The sequence below is a fragment of the Heteronotia binoei genome, chromosome 12 (assembly GCF_032191835.1).
Source record: "Heteronotia binoei isolate CCM8104 ecotype False Entrance Well chromosome 12, APGP_CSIRO_Hbin_v1, whole genome shotgun sequence".
In the NCBI taxonomy this organism is placed as follows: Eukaryota; Metazoa; Chordata; class Lepidosauria; order Squamata; family Gekkonidae; genus Heteronotia; species Heteronotia binoei.
This window is the reverse complement of record NC_083234.1, coordinates 63,538,029-63,559,582: the sequence shown is the minus strand read 5'-3', so window position 1 is coordinate 63,559,582 and position 21,554 is coordinate 63,538,029. Positions and strand designations below refer to the sequence as shown.

The 21,554-nt window shown below is 46.4% G+C and overlaps 1 protein-coding gene across 1 annotated transcript; it reads left to right on the top strand.

Moving 5' to 3' along the window:
• Positions 1 to 5,581: 5,581 nt before the first annotated feature.
• On the top strand, positions 5,582 to 20,788 carry TNFSF15 (TNF superfamily member 15). The gene is made up of 4 exons (XM_060250627.1): positions 5,582 to 5,776; positions 13,576 to 13,615; positions 19,959 to 19,991; positions 20,343 to 20,788. The coding sequence occupies exons 1-4, from the start codon at positions 5,582 to 5,584 to the stop codon at positions 20,786 to 20,788; spliced, it is 714 nt and encodes a 237-aa protein (XP_060106610.1).
• The last annotated feature ends 766 nt before the right edge of the window (positions 20,789 to 21,554 follow it).

The window sequence follows — 21,554 nt, the reverse complement described above, 5'->3', positions numbered from 1 at the left end:
AATAGAGGCTCAAAATTTAGGTGGGGTTTGGTCTTCATGGGGGCAGGGCCGGCCCTGCCACTAGGCAAACTAGGTGATTGCCTAGGGCGCTGGCCTTCTGGCGGTGCCAAATTGGGCACCCCCACATAAGACTCACTAACGCTATCAGTGCAGGTGGGGGCACAAGAAGTTAGCCTTGCCTAGGGTGCCAGACAGTCTAGGGCTGGCCCTGCATGGGGCATGGGGGCTTGGATAAACACGTAGAGCAGAGGTCCATCAGTGGCTATTAGCCACTGCATATTGTTGGAACTCTCTGTCTGGGACAGTGGTGCTCCGTATTCTTGGTGCTTGGAGGAGGGCACAGTGGGAGGACTTCTAGTGTCATGGCCCCACTGATGGACCTCCTGATGGTGCCTGGTTTTTTTGGCCACTGTGTGACACAGACTGTTGGACTGGATGGGCCATTGGCCTGATCCAACATGGCTTCTCTTATGTTCTTATGGCTTCTCTTATGCTCACCGATTTGGGCTAGTTATGTGATTTATTTTCAAAAGATGCCTGGACTGTGTATAGTTGAAGTGAAAGAGGGTGCAGGGATTCTGTGTCTGAAGGCCTTGAGGGGCTCTTGACAGCACCAAAGGAAACCCAGAACCTAGACAGCTGAATTAAGCTAGCTTTACAAGATAAAAGAATGTGACAGTTGTAGAGAAAAGATGGGCAACAAAACTAAAAGGGTAACTGAGGAAAGGAGGAGTCAAAGGGAAGGGCCAAAGGGAGGGCCATCCAGGCTCCAAGAGCAGATAGGATCAAATCGTAGCCCAAAGGGAGCAGGGTGAAGGAACTATGGATGACTTTACATCATGAAAAAGGCACCGTACATAGAAAACTAGCACATCAGGAACTCTAAATATGGCTCCATTAAAAAAAATCCTTGCTTATTAAAAAAAAGTAATCCCACTGGTAAGAAGAGTCAAGGAACTGAACACTGTTACATGAATGCTAGTTTTCCATGTACAGGGAGGAGGAGGAGGAGGAGGAGATTGGGTTTATACCCCACACTTCAGAACCTGCAAGAGTTTCAGAGTGGCTTACAGTCTCCTTCTCTTTCTCTCCCCACAACAGATACCCTGTGAGCAGTGTTCCCTCTAAGCTGAGTTAGAATGAGCTAGCTCACAGATTTTTAGCCTCCAGCTCACACATTTTTGTCTTAGCTCAGGAAGGATGAACCCAAAGCACAATAATTTATGCAGCAGCTCACAACTTTCATGCCAGGAGCCCACAAAGTAGAATTTCTGATCACAAGAATCTGCAGAAGAAGAAGAATTGCAGATTTATACCCCACCTTTCTCTCTGAATCAGGGACTCAGAGCGGCTTGCAATCTTCCATATCTTCTCCCCCCACAACAGACACCCTGTGAGGTGGATGAAGCTGAGAGGGCTCTCACAGCAGCTGCCCTTTCAAGGACAACTCCTGCAATAGCTATGGCTAACCCAAGGCCCTTCCAGCAGCTGCAAGTGGAGGAGTGGGGAATCAAATCCAGTTCTCCCAGATAAGAGTCCATACACTTAACCACTACATCAAACTGGCTTAGAGGGAACATTGCCTGTGAGAGAGCTCTGAGAGAACAGCTCTTTGAGAGCTGTGACTGACTCAAGGTCACCCAGCATGTAGTAGAGTGGGGAATCAAACCCGGTTCCCCCAAATTATCCACACTCTTAACTACTATGTCAAACTGGGAATCTTTTAGGAATGATACAAAGCAGGGCCCCAGCAGCTGAGAAAAAGAAGTTAAGCTTCCCACATGTCATTTCTACAGGGTTTTTTAAATGTGCCCTGAAGGCATTTTGTCAAGTGGGAGGAGATACAATTCCATAGCCTGTGCACCTAGTAAGGTCAGCTCCAGCGGCAACCCTTTCTGCTCTCACCTGAAACCCCAGCGGGGCAGCTGCAGGGCAGGCTTGGGACTCAATGACAGGGGGAGGCCACGCCCATTGCCTTCTCCCTCTCTCTCTCACGAACAAATTCTAGTGCCCCAAGCAGCCACCTGGTTCACTTGTGGGTTAAGCCAGCTTTGGTACTTTAAAACCTCAGGTAACAGGTGAGGAAGGAAGGAAGGAGAAGACGACGGTTGGATTTATACCACACCCTTCACTTTGAATCTCAGAGTCTCAGAGTGGCTTACAATCACCTTTACCTTCTTTCCCCACAACAGACACCCTGTTGGTGGGTGGGGCTGAAAGCTCTCACAGAAGCTGCCCTTTCAAGGCCAGCTCTGTGAGAGTTATGCCTGACCCAAGGGCATTCCAGCAGCGATAAGAGTCCATGCACTTAACCACTACACCAAAGGCACGAGGCATGGTGCTCTCAATCAGGCCTTGGATTCAGTGGGAGGTCACAGGAGTGCAGTTTCTGAACCTTTCTGACAGTTCCACCTCCTCCTTCTCACCTTGTCCATTGAATAGTAGGTGCAGCTGCATAACAATCCCTGGATGAGCTCTACCACCTTTTTTCTACAAAATGACCCCTGCTCTCAACACATGTTCAGGCCCTGCCCCTCAAAACAATAAAATAAAAAAGATCAGCACTAGAGGGGCTTGCAGTCCAGAAGATGGGATGCCCCAAACCCCCTGAAGGTCCTCTGAATTTAGAGGAGGAAACAGTCAGAAGACAGGAGTGCGAATACATGAATCACCACTACAATTTCCATCCTTCACATTTTCCCACCCTTTCCCCTTCTGTATTTAATTCTCATAAGAACCCTTATAAGAGAGCCAGTTTGGTGTAGTGGTTAAGTGCGTGGATTCTTATCTGGGAGAACCGGGGTTGATTCCTCACTCCTCCACTTGCACCTGCTGGAATGGCCTTGGGTCAGCCTTAGCTCTGGCAGAGGTTGTCCTTGAAAGGACAGCTGCTGTGAGAGTCCTCTCAGCCCCACCCACCTCACAGGGTGTTTGTTGTGGGGGAGGAAGATAAAGAAGATTGTGAGCTGCTCTGAGACTCAAAGTGGAGTGCGATATAGAAAATATCCTGCTCTCAGTGCCCTTCCCTAGACAGAAATAGAAGTGAAGCCAAAGGGTGTGTGAAGAAGGCTAATGTGGAATTAATTTTGTGCACCCAGAACCACAAACCAGAAAGCTGCTGCCTAATCTTACCTTCTTGGCAAAGGATCTATTTCTACTACAGATTTTTTTTTTTAAGGAAGTGGCACTAATGCCAAAACTGGCTCAGTCTCAGAATCCCTATTTATCTCACTTCATAACCTATACACTACTCTCTGGATTGACAGTCTACAGAACATTTCAGAACAAGAGAAACTAAAGGTCAGGCATCTGTCATTTAGCCATATGTATCTATGCAGTTACAAATTATTTAGGCTTTTAAGTTACAGGGGCCGTGGTCACACTCACCATTAAATCCATCCCTAACCCGTTGCTATTATACCCCGCAGCTTTTTTACAACAAATTTCCTGATCAGACATCCCTCCATCCTTCAGTTCTAAGCAGCGTTGGTCCCGACGTTGGTTGATCAGAGGTCTCAACCTGACCTCATTTTTTGAGATGGCATTCCACACTCGCACAAGTGCAGTACCATGGAATATCGTGCTTGGATTTTTTTTTAAAGGTGCCAGAAAAGGTGGGCGATCTGCCCCGCCCCCCATTTAAACACTCAGAAAGGAAGGGGAAGACCAGGAGTTCTCTTTGCTGTCTCTCTGCCTGGCGGGGAGACAGCAAAGGTGGGTCATCTCCCCCTCCCCCATTTAAACACCCTGCCGTGGTGTTTAAATTGTGGGGGGAACACGGCAACTCTCTTTGCTGTCTCTCCACCTGGCAGGGAGACAGCAAAGGTAGGGGATCTTCCTCCCCCCCCATTTAAACACCCCGCCGTGGTATTTAAATGGGGGGGGCACGGCAACTCTCTTTGCTGTCTCTCCGCCTGGCGGGGAGACAGCAAAGGTGGGTCATCCTCCTCCCCTGGCAGGGAGACAGCAAAGGTGGGCGATCTGCCTCCCCCCCCCCCCATTTAGGAAAGGTTCCCTGTGCAAGCACCAGTCATTTTCGACTCTGGGGTGACGCTGCTTTCACAAAGTTTTCACGGCAGACCTTTTACGGGGTGGTTTGCCATTGCCTTCCCCAATCATTACACTTCTCCCCCCCGCCCAAGCAATCTGGGTACATATTTTACCGACCTCGGAAGGTTGGAAGGCTGAGTTGACAATTGCTGGCACAATGATATCATTTGGAGTGGGCTCTCGCAGGAAAGGGGATGTGCGCTTGCAATGAGTCGGCTACAATGGAGCATTCAAACTTAGAAAGTTCGCGTAGGAGTCGTCGGAAGCATTCTTATTCCGGATTTAATGTACCATCAAAAAAGTCTGCGTCTCAGTCGTGGCAGTTCGGGACACGAACGAGCCAACAACCATTGCCAGATGCTGATGTTTGGACAACCGCATAAAATCCGACATGCGCCTGGCTTTCATCCATGCCCATCTCGTCAGTTTATGTGCGTCATAAACAGCAAAGAGAGTTGCCGTGCTCCCCCCACAATTTAAACACCACGGCGGGGTGTTTTAATGGTGGGGGAGGAAGATGACCCACCTTTGCTGTCTCCCCGCCAGGCAGAGAGACAGCAAAGAGAACTCCTGGGCTTCCCCTTCCTTTCCGGGAGGGGCAGATCGCCCACCTTTTCTGGCACTTTTTTTTTAAAAAAAAAAAGCCAAGCACGATATCCCACGGTACTGCGCTTGTGCGAGTGTGGAATGCCATCTCAAAAAATGAGGTCAGGTTGAGACCTCTGATCTCTCCAAATGATAACAACGGGACCAACGCTGCTTAGAACTGAAGGATGGAGGGATGTCTGATCAGGAAATTCGTTGTAAAAAAGCGACAGGTTAGGGATGGATTTAATGGTGAGTGTGACCACGGCCCTGATGTCAAGGGGTGTGGCCTAGTATGTAAATGAGTTCCTGATGGACTTTTTCTACAGAAAACCCCTGTGTGCAAACAATGGTGATGTCAGGGGGTGTGGTCTAACATGCAAATGAGTTCCTGCTGGGCTTTTGCTACCCAAAAAAGCCCTGAATATCCGTAATAAGTAGCAATGATCACAACTTCAATAGTAGAGGTATTTCAAATGAGATCTGTCACTTGTCTGAAGCAGTCAGTGGGAAAATCTGTCCTTTTTTTTTTGCTGTTCAGAATCTGAACAGCAAAAAAAGAGGACAGATTTCCCCACTGACTGCTTCAGACACGTGACAGATCTCATTTGCAATACCTCTACTCAGAATACAAGAGTAACCCTCTCTTGCCTTCTTCCTGCCAGGATCAACATTCCTTCTGGCTTTGGACGGATTCTTCCTCTTCTCCTGCCAACGGGCACTCACGGTCCTCCTCCCCACCCCCTAAGGGACTTTCCTCACTTCCTCCTCAAGAACAATCCGATTCCATTTCGAGCCCAGGGAAAGCCTGCTTTCTGTTGGAAAGGGTGTGTTCCCGTGTGCCGGCTGCGTTGCAGTGGGATGGCTTCCAGCTCAGATATATATCTCTGGGAATCTCCATCAGGCACAGAAGGCTCGGAGGGGCATCCAGAAGCAAATCGCTACCATGGACAGGGCTGCCGAATCCCCCCTATGGAGCAGCAGGCTTTGGCCAGCCCAGCACAGCTGCAAGAGGAAGAGCCCGGGGAAACTCTTTGGCTGCCTCCTCGCTTTTTGCCTGCTGGCTGTGTTCCTGTTGGCTTTGCTGGTCTTTTATCTGTTCTCCAGACACCTCAGGGAGCTGCAAGCCTGCAAGGAGGAGGTAAGCAAACCGGCTGCAGCTTACCTGTGGCAAAGGGTGAAGCCAACAGGTGGCAAAGGGTGAAGCCAACAGGTCCGAGGACAAGAGTTATGGTACAAAGGGAGAGTTCACAGCTGTTTGGAGGGAAGCGGATCAGGGAGGGAAAGTGTGAAAGCATTTCTCCCCATTCATTCCCTCGCTCCCTTTTCTTTCCCAGCTGGTTACTCACATATTTGTTGCAGAGTGAAAGTTGAACTCTGGGATGGACATATTGGAGAAGGGACAGATTCTTTAGCTTTTAAAAAAAAAATGCAGCAGATTCAAAAATGTGTCTGTGTAAATGTTGGATACTGAAGGCACTTCTTTCCTAGAACCTTTTAAAACTTGACACTACATACTTTTGAATGGAGATTTCCCACCCACCCCCTTTCAGTTCTTGGCAGTGTGTGAGCAGCTTAGCAAAGTTACGCCCTTCTAAACCTATTGATTTCATTCGATTTGGAAAGACCTAAAGATGCCTGGGAGTGAGTTGTGTGTTGCTTGCATGATGACGTTTTTATTGCAACTCCAGTCTTTTGAAGCAAAGAATATTCACGGTGGTAAGGTTGCCTTTAAGCAAGACATGTGTTTGTAAAGTTTTGTCTTTGGTGACGTCTGCTGCCTTGAGTATTTCCTTTCAGTTAACAAAAAGGTGCAGTAGGTGTTCACTAAACACCTTCAAACAGAACAGAGATCAGAAATGGCCCAAGGCAACCTAGCAGGCTGTATGGATAAGGTAGAAATTGAATCCAGGACTACCTTCTTCTGGCATTTTTTTACCCCTGCACTCCACTTTTGAGTGTTCCGTGTGGGTTCAAAGCTGCATCCCATCAACATCGAGGGTAAACCGGGCTCAGACCTTGTTGCTTTGTGACTACCTCTTAGGGAGATAAAGGCAGACATTATTTTAATGCAATCCGGCCAGTGTTTCCAAACGTTTTTTTCTTGTATTATGACAAGTCTCTCAAGGACTCTGACATTTATCATTATGTATTTCTCATGGGCTGTTGCGTAACACCTATTAAGCAATTAGCACACTCAGAGGTCAGAGTGAAGTTATACATTAACTTTGCTGACTTATGTTCATTCAGAAGGCTGCGGATAACCGACTGCCAAACTTTAGAGTCATCACTGGAGGCTAGCCATCTGGATCTTTGCCAAGTGGGAAGGGAAGCAGCTATGTCAACAGGACTCAGCTGATTACTACAAGCTATAAAACTTCCTGGCAGCTCTAATCAGCAAAATAAAGACATTCGCCCTACTCCTAAACATTACCACATGGAGTGTTGGCCCTCCAGTTTGGCTAAGTGCAAGGACTCTTATCTGAGAGAACTGAGTTTGATTCCCCACTCCTTCACTTGCAGCTGCTAGAATGGCCTTCGGTCAGCCATAGCTCTCACAGAGGTTGGTCTTGAAAGAGCAGCTTCTGTGAGAGCTCTCTCAGTCTCACCTACCTCTCAGGGTGACTGTTGTGTGTGGGGGGGAGGTAAAAGGAGATTGTAAGCTGCTCTGAGATTCAGAGTATAAGATGGGATATAAATCCTATATCATCTTCTTCTTCCATGATTCAATCCATGGCAGAAAGACTGAAAAGACCTCTGTCTGAGATTTATTTACATTTTTTAACCATGCAATGGGAACCCAAAGTGGTCTACAACATCATTGACCCCTCCTCCATTCTGTGCTCACAGCCAATGCTCCTCTAAGATGCGGAGTCTTGTGAGCAAAAATTCTACTTCATGAGCTGCTGGCATTAAAGTTGTACACTACTGCTTAAATTAGTTTGCTCCGGGGCCATTTTTCCTGAGCTAAGACAAAAATGTGTGAGCCAGAGGCTTAAAAAACTGTGAGCCAGCTCACACCAACTCAGCTTAGAGAGAACACTGCTCACGACTGCCATGTGAGGTAGGTTAGGCTGAGAGGAAAAGTGACTGGCTCAAGCTCACCCAGCAAGTTACCTCAGCAGAGTGGGGATTTGAATCTGCATCTTGCAGTGCATTCAGCACTTTGGCTGAACCAAAAGATCTTGGACAGCTACTATCTGTCGGAGCTGAGAATACAGGGCTAGTCACTGAAATGGTCTAAATGTGTCTTTGGAAGGAGACATGTCTCAGTGGTAAAACAGATAGCCTGCATGCTGGACCCTTTTCTTTACCAGGAGTTATTTACCTCCATGCCAAGAAAAGTTTTAGCTGCCCACTTCCACACATGAAGCCTCTATTAAAGGCAAGGGACATTTTCCTCCAGACTTTGTGGCAATCCCATCAAAAAGAGGCAGGACCAAACTAACAGAATCAATAGCACAAAGTTGGAGTCCAGTAGCACCTTTAAGACCAACAAAGTTTTATTCAGAATGTAAGTTTTTGTGTCCGTGCCCACTTCATCAGACTATGAAATGGGCTACAATGAGCAGAATTACACATAGCTGGTGGGCAGTGGTTTAGCATGCAAAATGGTGCTAAGTTAGAATCTATGGCAAAATAGTGCAATTAGCATAGTTCCGGGTGGGCAGCAATGTTGGTCTTTGTTGGTCTTAAACAGGGCTTTTTTGGTAGAAAAAGCCCAGCAGGAACTCATTTGCATATCAGGACACACCCCCTGAAACCAAGCCAGCAGGAACTGTGTTCCTGAACATAAGAACATAAGAGAAGCCATGTTGGATCAGGCCAATGGCCCATCCAGTCCAACACTCTGTGTCACACAGTGGCCAAAAAATTATATATATATATATATATATATATATATATACACACACACACACACACACACACACACACACTGTGGCTAATAGCCACTGATGGACCTCTGCTCCATATTTTTATCTAAATCCCTCTTGAAGGTGGCCATGCTTGTGGCCGCCACCACCTTCTGTGGCAGTGAATTCCACATGTTAATCACCCTTTGGGTGAAGAAGTACTTCCTTTTATCTGTTTTAACCTGTCTGCTCAGCAATTTCATCGAATGCCCACGAGTTCTTGTATTGTGAGAAAGGGAGAAAAGTACCTCTTTCTCTGCTTTCTCCATCCCATGCATTATCTTGTAAACCTCTATCATGTCACCCCGCGGTCGACGTTTCTCCAAGCTAAAGAGTCCCAAGCGTTTCAACCTTTCTTCATAGGGAAAGTGTTCCAGCCCTTTAATCATTCTAGTTGCCCTTTTCTGGACTTTCTCCAATGCTATAATATTCTTTTTGAGGTGTGGCGACCAGAACTGCACACAGTACTCCAAATGAGACCGCACCATCGATTTATACAGGGGCATTATGATACTGTCTGATTTGTTTTCAATTCCCTTCCTAATAATTCCCAGCATGGCGTTGGCCTTTTTTATTGCAAACGCACCCTGTCTTGACATTTTCAGTGAGTTATCTACCACGACCCCAAGATCTTTCTCTTGGTCAGTCTCTGCCAGTTCACACCCCATCAACTTGTATTTGTAGCTGGGATTCTTGGCCCCAATGTTCATTACTTTGCACTTGGCCACACTGAACTACATCTGCCATGTTGACGCTAAAAAAAAAAAAAAAAAAAACTCTGGTCTTAAAGGTGCTACTGGGCTCCTACTTAGTGCAATTAGGAAACTGAAAGAACGACCAGCTTGGTTTAGATACCGCTTGTGTTGGAAAACAGCAAAGTCAATAAACATGTCAGAATTGAAGAGTGAGAGTGTCAACGGGCAATTAATGCAGAGTCTGTTAATTGTTCTGCATTTATTGCTTGTGACATTCTCAGCATCATTTCATTGTCTGATGAAATGTGCATGCACATGAAAGCTTGCATTCTGAATAAAACTTTGTTGGTCTAGTTTAGATGTCTTACAAGCAGGAGAATCTAATTAACTTGCAATCCCAGCAGCCTGAACAATTTGCTCAGAGTCCTCAGTCAAACAGTCCTTAGTTCCACAGAGGCGCTGGCAAGAGCACTCAAAAATACTTAACAATAATTGTTCAGGTATTGTTCAATGTTTTTCTATTTCTTAGACCGATTTCCCACTAACCTTACGCCATTCTCACTCTCCTCTTCTCCGTGGGGCTGCTGCTGGATTTTGCACAAACTGCCCTGGACAGTTCCTCCGCCTCGCTTCAAGTTCCCTCTGCAGCAGGCAGGATCATCTGAAAACTGGTTTCTGTCTGCTGTGGAGGGAACTTGAAAAGGGGCAGGGCAACTCGCCGGCTCGGGGCAGCTTGTGCAAAATCCAGCAGCAGCCCTGCAGGGAAAAGGAGCAACGAGACCAAAACAAGGTGAGTGGCAAATTGGTCCTGGTTTCCCTCCATGATTATTGTGATTTCTCTCTGTTTTCCCATGCAATCACAGTGCAATGTCAACAATCAGGACTGTACAATATGATTGTAATGCATATCATGAGAATAAATGGCCCCTTGGCTCAACTGGGATGCAGCTAAAGTCCACCACTGATGATATCCCCGGGCAAACTTGTATTCTTATCTCTTTCACTTCCCCCAAAGAGGCTGAATCTTGAAGTTCCTCTCCACTATACCTTTCTAAAAACTGTTGCTTGTGGGGCACAAAAGGCCAGGGCAGCTGACTCCCCTATAATTCAAAATATCCTTTAAAAATATACTCAGAAAGAGGAAGAGGAAGAAGAGGGGAGGAGGAGGAGGGGGAGATTGGATTTATGCCCTGCCTTTCACTACCCAAAGGAGTCTCAGAGCATCTTACAGTCTCTTTCTCTTCTCCTCCCCACAAGATACCCTGTGAGGTAGACAGGACTGAAAGAGCTCTCCAAGATCTGCCCTTGAGCAGAACAGCTCTGAGAGAGTTATGACTGACTCAGAGTCAGTGTTGGGGAATCAATATCCTTGGGTACTTTAGGATAGCTTCTATTGGCTGAGCCTCTCTGAGCTGTACCAGCAAGGGCTTAAGGATGCATATTGACCGCATGCATTGTGAGAATGAAAAGCAGATCCTCCAACATTTCACACATGAGAAGTGAAGCAATCCTGTGCATGACTGGGTGAAGCTGTGGGTGGAATCTGGTAGACGGATTGCCGGGTCAACATGATCAACACCTGTGCCACAAACTGAAAGCAGGAACTGGAAGTGTGTTGCAAGATTGCAGACAGATTGCAGACGGCAATAGGAGCGCAGCAAGGCAAATGCGTCTGATAAATGTGCATATGCGGTCTATTTGACATGCAACTTATTTTACAGGGGAGGTATAGCAATAAGTCCAGGGCTAGCCAGTGTAGCTGTAGTACTGATTTCTGAAACAGAAACAGCAGTTAATGATAAAGAAATGACCTCCAATGATATGCTGTGTGCCCTCTGCACCAAAGCTTCCCTACAGCTTCCTGGTACCAAGAGGTCTGAGAATCAGGATTTACTGAGGGTGCTCAGTCAGTTAACCCCTTACTAGCTAAATTCAGGGCCATCTTAACAACATTATGGGCCCCGGGCAAAGCAGTGTACTGGGCCCCTACTACAACTACTTACAGGAATAAAAATGTAAATGGTCGATAAGTATTGCATCATACACAGATTAGTATGGGGCCTCTATGCTCATGGGGCCCATGGGCAAGTGCCCATCAGGCCCATGCATTAAGAAAGCCCTGGCTAAATTACTTTTCACCTGTTCTGTTTGATTACTCTGGGCCCTTTACTTCTTCCTGTATGATGTCCACAGTAACAAGAAAGGTTAAAATGCTTGGGGCTCTTTAGCTTGATATTGGTTTACAAGATTATGCTTGGAACAGAAAAGGTAACAAAAGAAGTCCTTTTCTCCCTTTCTCACAATACAAGAACTCATGCACATTCAATGAAATTGCTGAGCAGTCAGGTTAGAACTGATAAACGGAAGTACTTCTTCACCCAAAGGGTGATTAACATGTGGAATTCACTGCCGCAGGAGGTGGTGGCAGCTGCAAGCATAGCCAGCTTCAAGAGGGGATTGTATCAACATGTGGAGCAGAGGTCCATCAGTGGGCCGTGACTATTAGCCACACTCTCTGTCTGGGGCAGTGATGCTCTGTGTTCTTGATGCTTGGGGGGTGGGCAACCATGGGAGGGCTTCTAGTGTCTTGGCCCCACTGATGGACCTCCTGATGGCACCTGGGTTTTTTTGCCACTGTTTGACAGAGTGTTGGACTGGATGGGCCACTGGCCTGATCTAACGTGGCTTCTCATGTTCTTAAGTAACATCCATGTTGCTCTTCTGGGACTGCGTCCTCTATCAGCAGTGGATAATTTGTCTCCGGAGGCAGAAAAACAAATGCCCAGTTTCTATTATTGAGATATCTGGTTTTAGTTATTAATGGCAAGCCACCTCGCTGCTTCTTGACGTGAACTAGAACTATAACCGAGCAATCTAAACCCCGCCATCCTCTCATACTTTGGGAGGATCTAAATAAATTTGAGCCAATAATAATTCCTTCTCTGAGAGTGTGCAGTGTGCTTTCCCCTCACTACTTGATATATCTGCATACCTGGCATAAGAGGGTAATGTCTAAATGGAAGAGAGTAATTGTCAGGCAGGCATAACTCAGGAATCACTAATTTTGGTGATTCGCACGTTTATTGTCATCGCTCCACAGCGCTTTGCATGCTTTAGGGCAGAGGTAGGTGACTCTAGCGTGCGTCCTTGCAGTGGCACACACCCTCATTTTATCTGGGGCAGAGCTCTGCTCAAGCAATCAAGGCAGTGGCGAAAGAGAAGGCATGATTATTTTATTAAATTCATTTTTCTTCTACCCCACCCATGGAGACCCAAAATGACATCAGTCTCCTCCTATTTTATCCTTCATCACAAAGCTGCAAGATAGGTTAGGATGAGAGTATGTGACTAGCCCAGTAAACTTCCATCCCAGAGTGAGGATTAGAATTTAGGTCTCTCGGATTCTAGTCCAGGGGTGGTCAAACTTGCTTAATGTAAGAGCCACATAGAATCAATGCCAGATGTCTGAGAGCTATAATGCATGAATGTTGGATATTTGAGAGCTGCAAAGAAGGAAGGAAGGCAAATAGCTGGGGGGGGGGGGTGCAGGAGAGGTGGAAAGAAAACAACTTTAACTTTAAATGCATTTTCCAAGCTGCCATCTGGCTTGGCTTAGATAAGTGATTTAAAGAGAGAAATGCCTTCTCCAAGTGGGCCAACAGGGTGATTGGGGGCTTCAAGAGTCACACAATATGTGAACATATGAACATATGAAGCTGCCTTATACTGAATCAGACCCTTGGTACATCAATGTCAGTATTGTCTTCTCAGACTGACAGCGGCTCTCCAGGGTCTCAAGCTGAGGTTTTTCACACCTATTTGCCTGGACCCTTTTTTGGAGATGCCGGGGATTGAACCTGGGACCTTCTGCTTCCCAAGCAGATGCTCTACCACTGAGCCACCGTCCCTCCCCTAATGTGCTAAATCATTAATCCATGGCTGCCATATGGAACCTCCCACATGCCATTCATTCTAAACAGGGGTGGAATTCTAGCAGGAGTTCCTTTGCATATTAGGCCACACACCTCTGATGTAGCCAATCCTCCAAGAGCTTACAAAGCTCTTTTTTGTAAGCTCTTGGAGGATTGGCTACATCAAGGGTGTATGGCCTAATATGCAAAATAGCTGCTGCCAGAATTCCACCCCTGATTCTAAATACTCATCTTTAGTTGGCTCTGTGCAAAAGAGGAACGGCTGGATTGTGTTTGCCTGTACAAATATTAATGTCACACCGCAAAATAAACCTTTGCAGGAGCGGGAGGCTCCAATGGTCCTTTGTTTGGTCCTGGATTAACTGCTTGGGTGTTTCCTTTTCTCCCACCCCCCCACAGGAAAGAGCTGTCAGGATGCCTGAATTCCAGAAACAAACTGGTACACCTCCTGGTAAGTCTAGGGAATTTCCCCCCCTCCCTAATTACACTGCTTACTTTGGCAGAGTCTGAGATAAATCCTTGCAGTACAGTTTCCTTCAGGCCAATTCCCCACTAGGCTTGTTCTAGCTTCAGAGCTCTTTCCCACCCCCACCCCCAATGCTTCCATCCAATTTTGCACAAGTGACCGTGGGGCTGCAACTTGCCCCACCTCTTTCCCATGGCAAGCAAGATCCTCTGAAAACCAGCTTCTGCCTACCCGGGAAAGAGGCGGGGCAAGTCACAGCCCTGCAGCAGCTTGTGCAAAATCAGACAGAAGCGTGGGGGGCGGGGGGCGGGTGGAAGAGCTCCAACACCGGAACAAGCCTAGTGGGGAATCGGTCTCAGTGTTTATCCTAAGTATTTCCCGCACCCACACCAGTACAGTGTCCCTTCCCTCTCTGGTCTGCAAGCACACACCCCAAACTTACTTTTCTAATCAAAAGAGGGGGGGGGGATGAGAGGGGAAAGAAGGATGGGGGGGGCGTTCTATCCACCTGAAAGCAGGCCAGCTGAGATTCCGCTCCTCATACAAGAAGTATGCTGAATGCTAATAGTCAGGGACCTGCAAGCTACTGCAACAGTCAATTTTGGCACACAATTTGGATAACAATGTAGTCCACCAATAATAAATGCAAGGACAGAGGGGGGAAAACAGGAAGGGATGAAAATTATGAAGAGAGAAAATGTCAGAAAAACATTCTGATTTTCCATTCCCATTTCTCTCTTCCCCCCCCCCCCCTCATCTCTCTGAAACAACCTGTTTCCTTCCTTCTTGTCTTCCCCACAGTACAAGAAAAAATAGCTTCCACTACTCATATTTTTCCTAGAGTGAAAAAAATAACTCCAGCTGTACACTAGAATAAATTATGTCACATGTTTAAGTTCCAGATCCACCCCACTCATGTAGAAGGAGCCTCACAGAGTCTGATTATAAGAGTAACAAAAGAGTCTCTCTTACACACACACACCCACCCACAAACACCACACCCAGGGTCGACCCTGCCACGAGGCAAACTAGGTTCCAAATTGGGCATCCCACCCCCATGTGATTCAGAGACATTATCAGTGTGGGGGAGGCACCAGAAGTTACCCTTGCCTAGGGTGCGGGACAATCATTGGCTGGCTCTGATACTCTAATCAGGGGTCATTTTGTAGAAAAATAGGTGGTGGAGCTCATTAGAATAATTCATTAGCATACCCCCCCCCCGGCCAAAAGCAACTCGATGCAAGAAAGGAGAGCCTCAGGAAAGCAAGGCCTGCTTGGGCTGGCTAGAGATCCAGCCAACCCAAGCAGGCCTTGCCCGCCTGGGGCTCTCCTGGGCTGCCCTCCCCCCCACCCCCAGTCAAAAGGCCAGCAAGCTGCCTGCAGTCCAAAATCATATAAGAAGTGAAGAGAGGGTGGTGCGAGCTTCTCCAGGGGTTAATGAAGGCTGCTGGGGTTGTGGCAAAGCCCCTGGTGATTGGCTGGCTGACTGCCCACTCTTCTAATCCAGGGATTGTTATGCAGCTGCACCCACTATTCAATGGACAAGGTAGATGGGGAGGAAGAGGGGGGAACTGTCACAAAGATTCAGGAGCTGTGCTGAATCTGAGGCCTGACCCTAACACTTTGTTTACATAGTCAAGCAGTGATACTGGAAATACGTCTTGCAATGCCAGACATTTCTGCTTCTTTCTGCCAAAAGTTTCCCAGTCTGAACATACCACAGGAAAAGCTAGCATAGCTCCAATGTCATTGTTGCTGTTGTTTTGTCATCAAGTCACAGCTGACTGATGTCAGCCCCGTGGGGCATCTAGTCAGAACTAATCAGACCACCATGAATTGGCAGATATTCTTCCCGGACTTTTCACCAATTTTTTTCCCCCTCCAGTTCTCAGAACTTGGCTGCTTCCAGGTAGGGGCAGGAAAAGGCACCCCCCCCCCCCCGGAAGTTGGAATGAGCAGCATGAGAGCAGCATACACAAACATCACTTTCGTGCCACTCACTCCTGACACTACCCCTTCCACCCCTCCTCCTTTTCACCTTTGGCATGTTTTCCTGTCTCTGAATGGACAATGAACATGTGTACATTGACAATGCAGTGCAAAAAAAGCATTCCTGATGAAATGTACACAGTTTGGTGTAGTGGTTAAGTGCACGGAGTCTTATCTGGGAGAACCGGGTTTCATTCCCCACTCTTCCGCTTGCACCTGCTGATGTGACCTTGGGTCAGCCACAAGTTCTCCCAAGGATGTTTTGCTCAAGAGCAGTTCTGTGAGAGCTCTCAGCCCCACCAACCTCACAGGGTGTCTGTTGTGAGGAGGGGAAGGGAAAGGAGATTGTAGGCCACTCTGAGACACCTTTGGCTAGCAAAAGGTGGAGTATAAATCCACTCTCTCCTCCTCCTCTTCTTCTTCCTTCATTTAGATTCTTTGGGTCTCCCATTGGACTGATATGTGTGCTTCCTTCATTTTTTGCCATGTTTGTCAGTGCAGACTTTATGTGCTCTCATCTTCTCTGTGTCCTTCTTTATTTAAGGAGTCTTTTTCAGTAAGAAGGAGCATTCATCAGTCTTATGAGCTTCCATCTGCACTCTGACGTATTAAAGAGTAGATATAGACTGGCAGGGCTTTTTTGGTAGAAAAAGTCCAGCAGAAGCTCATTTGCATATTAGGTCACACCCTCTAACACCAAACCATCCGGAACTGCATTCCTGTGCATTCCTGCTCAAAAAAAAGCCCTATAGAATGCACATCTTAGAGAGAACTAGGCTTATGTGGCCACAGGCAACAAAAGATAGCTGCAGTTTGATATTCAGGTTGTCCATAGGTTAACTGTAAGGGGGAGAACCTATTAAAACTATTGGACTGATGTTGTGATACAGCTAGCTATAATTGTGATATTTAAGAACCTGGTTAAAGCTTAAAAATTACATAAGGATCCAACTCTGACTTCATTTTGGCTTCAGGAGGATCTCCACAAATTGGGTGAGTAGGCAACAATGTGGCAAATGAAATTCAATGTCAGCACCTATCAGGTGAGGCACACTGAAACAAAAGAATCCCAACTTTAGGTACATGCATTCTAATGAACTTGCTATAAGTCTGAGAGGAAAAGAGACCATGGGGTTGTTGTGGATAGCTCAATGAAAATGTCAACCCCTACGTTCCACAGCAAGGAAAAAGGCAAAGTGCTGGAAATTATTAGCAATAGGACTGAAAATAGAACATTATATTGCCCTGTATTGATTTAGGATGCAGCCTCATTTGGAGTACTGTGTGCAGTTCTGATCACCATATCTCAAAAAGAACCTTGCAGAGCTGGGGGAAGTAGGGATGCTGATTAAGAGGTCGGAGCACCTTTTCTACAAGGAGAGGTTGAAGAGTGAGACTTTTCAGTTTAGAAAAGACAACTTTGGAGGACAGTCACTTGGACCCCATAAATCCAGTTCTCACCAAACTTGGAGAGTAGGTAGGGGAGTGTCATCCAGAGATTCCCTGTTAGTTTGGTGTCTCTAGCATGTGGGGGGGGGGGTGGATTCTATCCCTCATGAGCTTCACAAACCAAGCCAATGTGGCAGGCAAAAGTTCATGACAGTTCATGGTTTGTGAACTAGGCACACCACGAACCACAAACCAAACCACATTTTCCCTACTTGTGCCATCATTGGCTACAAGCTATTGATGACTAAAGGGAACTTCCACGTTAAGAGCCAGTAAACATCTGAACACTGATATTAGGAGGCAACATCAGGAGGGAAGGTCTTTCCCTCTGTGTTTTGTTATTGACCCTCCACAGCAACTGGTTGACCATTGTCTGTAGCAGGATGCTAGAACAGACGAACTTCTGGTTTGATCCAGCAGGGCTCTTCCTGTTGTTCTTATACCTCGCACAAGTGTCATCTTGGAAGGAGAATTTTCTCCTACGTCGATGACGGGGAATACCTCTTATAAGACAGTTGTAGTCATCTGTATTAGAAGTGATTTTAAATTTGCAAGGAACGAAAATCTGGCTGGGTACTTTTCATTAATCACAAGCTGTATAATCAATCTATTGAGTAAAAGTTTCATTATTTGCTTTATATCTCACTCTTTCTCCAAGGAGCTCAGGGTAGCATACTTGGGTTATCCCCTTGAACATAAGAACATAAGAGAAGCCATGTTGGATCAGGCCAATGGCCCATCCAGTCCAACACTCTGTGTCAAACAGTGACCAAAAAACCCCAGGTGCCATCAGGAGGTCCATCCATGGGGCCAGGACGCTAGAAGTCCTCACACTGTTGCCCCTCCCAGGCACCAAGAATACAGAGCATCGCTGCCCCAGACAGAGAGTTCCAACAGTACACTGTGGCTAATAGCTACTAATGGACCTCTGCTCCATATGTTATCTCCTCTTGAAGCTGGCTATGCTTGTAGCCACCACCACCTCCTGGGGCAGTGAATTCCACATGTTAATCATCCTTTGGGTGAAGAAGCACCTTGCCCTTGTTGTATCCTGTGATGACTCTGTGATTTGCCTTGACAGGGGGCAGCACGTGCAAGCAGCCAGCGCACGTGTGGCCCCCTGATGGGGCAAATACCACCGTGCCATTTCAGCTCAGGAAAACAGTATGGGAGGGGGGAGGCAGAAGCCCCTTCTCCCCCTGTATTGTGGTCTTTATCCACATCAAGTCCCTGTGGTGATCCTACACAGAGTTGTGGCCAGAGATTCGCAGCTCCAGAATGTCTGCCAATCCCTGCTGGGAACTTGTACAAAATGCAAAGTGCTCTTTAGCAGTTAAAATGTAGTGAGCATCTTTGGGGTTTGAATATAGTGTAGCCTGATATTCTAATCCCTAAAACACTTACTATGACTATTTGAAGGACTTTGTTGGAGAATGTTATAATTTGTATCCATGTCTATGGTTTAGTCTGTAATGGACTAGTTTATAGATCCCTATTGTGATCTGACCGAAACTAGTTATTTATCTGCCATCACCTGGGTTAAGTCCTAATATTTAGCAGGAGGAAAGATCAAGACTCTAGCAGCACCTTAAAGATGAACAACATCTATGGCAGGTAGATCCAAGCGGGCAGGGTATGAACTTTTCTTGAGCAGTTTTACCTTGCCTTGCAGCAACAGCAATCAACAGGCAACTTTTATTACTTTTTATTGCTATTCAGACCAAATGGTCTTCCAATGTATTACACTATTTCACCATTTGTCCTAACTTTGTATCAGTTTACACTCTTAATCCACCAACTACATATATTTCAGCCCACTGTACCCTTATCCCCTCATCTGAAGAAGTATGCATGCATACGAAAGTTTACATTCTGAATAAAACTTTGTTGGTCTTGAAGGTGAAACTTGACTCCTACTTTGTTCTACTGCTTCAGACCAACACGGCTGCCCACTTGGATCTGCCACAAATGTTGTTAGTGTTTAAGATGCTGCTGGAGTCTTGCTGCTTTCTACTGCTACCTGACTGATACGGCTACCCATCTTTAACTAATATTTAGCAGACATACTGCCCCAGAGCAGTCTGCATTTCATCACTTTAAAGTACCCCACCCACCCACTATTTTAGGTCTATATGGCATAGTTACTTGAAGAGGCTGCATACAGAGGATAGTGTGGGGTGCAGAGAGAGGAAGGACTAGGTGTCAGTTACATTCTAGCCTTTGCTCAACCTCTCTGTCTTCATTACTCCCTCTAATTGAAAAGTACCTGCCACTCATGTGTCATTATTACAGGGAAGCAATCTTGGGCCTAACTGTGCTCTCTGTAATATGTAAATTGGTGACAACTGTTCACTTGGCCTATTTCACAAAATGGGAGTCTGCGTTTTGCTGCAAACCCAAAACAGGATAAGCCTAAGGTTGCAAGACCCCAGGACCAAGCAGGGGATCCCTTGGATTCGGGACCTTCTCCCCACCATGAGCCAGCTGACTACTAGGGAAAATTCCTCCCCGAAACAATTCAACCATAGAGTTGGCCCAAAAACCAGAGCATCCCCCATGTAATGTCCCCGGTGCAATGATGTCGCTTCTGGGTGATGTCATCACATCAGGGATGTTGCATGATTCCCTCCCCCACCTCCAGAAATCCCCCCAAATCCCCCTCCTGAACTGGCAAGGGGACTTGACAACCCTAGATGAGCCTGTTACATTTCTTGAAACACAGGGATCCATCCATAACATATTTTTTAAAAAAAACAAACATTTTGCACAATCTCAGAAAAACAAACCCCTCTAGGTATTCTGTATGTACAAAAATCAGATGAGACTTAAAGCACAGAAAATAATTACATTTTCTCCCTTTCCCCCCTTTTATCTGTAGCTACAGAATTGAAGCCAAGGGCCCACTTGACAGGTAATTTTTAGTAACTGCTCAGATTACTGGGGCGGGGGGGGGCGGGGAGTATTTGGATTCAAGGCCAAAACAGCAAGAGGAGGAGGAGAAGTAAACATGGCATTTCTGGGAATGATGAGAATTTCCTCCGCCTGCTGCTTCTAGAAACTTAAACTAAAATACAGGATGTGTTGTAGACCTGGTTGGATTATTTTGTGTTGAGTACAAAACAGATTTCAGGATGCTCCCAATGCCGTTAGGGCAGAGAAGAGAAAAAAAAAATTACCACCGCAAACTCACAGATCCCTTGAATGTTTTTCATCTGCCCAAGGGAGTGTGCATTAAATTAATTTGTTTTGCCTTTTCCTTCAGTGTTGAACCCACATACAATGAAATGTGTGCAAGGAGAGTTCCCAACCCTTCAGTGGAAATATGACCCAATGTTGCAGTCTAATCCTAAAGACAAGATAAAGTATGAAAATGGATTCTTGGTGATCTCAGAGCCTGGGGATTACTTCGTCTACGCTCAGGTCACTTTCCGAGATCAATATTCCCAGAAGGATAACTGCGGCAATTCATCTAAGGAGGTTACCCACGTAACACAGGTCATCTCGAAACTCTCAAATGGTTACCCTGTCCCAATTGAGCTACAGAGAAGCAGCCGTTCCATTGGTGGGACACAGAACTGGATTCATCCCATTTATCTGGGGGGAATCGCGAGTCTGCAAGAAAATGACAAACTGCTTGTTAACGTCAGCAATGCTAAATTGGTGTATAGTAAACCTGGGATGAACTTTTTTGGTGCTTTTTTAATCTAGCTACTTGCAAGGGACCAAAGGGGTAAACCTTCCCCCATCTCAAGCCCCATTCCAGAGTTGGGATTCATCATTATACTTTGCACTATTAAAAAAAAAATGCTAGCAAGGTTGGGGTTACTGTAGAACTACTATTAGCTAAGAGTGGCCTGTACCCTACCTCTTTGCTCGACGAAAGGCTTGCAAGCCCTCTGCCAGCCTCAAGAACCTTCTTCCAATAGGGTTGCCAACTTTACAGTGGGAAATTCCTGGAGATTTGGGAGTGGAAACTAAAGAAGGGCCTTGGCAGGGTACAATTCCATAGAGTCCACCCCCAAAGCAGCCATTTTCTCCAGAGGGACTGAGCTCTGTCGTTTGGAGACAAGTTGAAAGTCCAGAAGATCTTCAAGCCCTGACTGGAGACTGGCAACCCTACCAGTTTAAGAGGCTCTTTCTCTGCCAGAAGAGTCATTTAAGTTGGATAAAGGGTATTCCCCGGGGGGGGGGGGATGTGTGTGTTAATACTGAAGCTATTGGCCCAATTTTTCCTACTTCAGGGGGGAAGAGAATTAAGTTGGCCCATCTTTCTCACAAATGGGGTTTTTTTTGTAGCAGGAACTCCTTTGCATATTTGGCTACACCCCCCTGATGTAGCCAATCCTCCAAGAGCTTACAAGGCCCTTCTTACAAAGCTCTTGGAGGATTGGCTACATCAAGGCGGTGTAGCCTAATATGCAAAGGAGTTCCTGCTACAAAAAAAGTCCTTCACACAAAGTAACACCGTGCCTGA

Coding starts and splice junctions, on each gene's coding strand:
- TNFSF15 (XM_060250627.1), top strand. CDS start 5,582: ATGGACAGGGCTGCCGAATCCCCCCTATGGAGCAGCAGGCTTTGGCCA. Junction 13,616..19,958: donor TGAATTCCAGAAACAAACTG/GTACACCTCCTG, acceptor TTTTATCTGTAG/CTACAGAATTGAAGCCAAGG. Junction 19,992..20,342: donor GCCAAGGGCCCACTTGACAG/GTAATTTTTAGT, acceptor CTTTTCCTTCAG/TGTTGAACCCACATACAATG.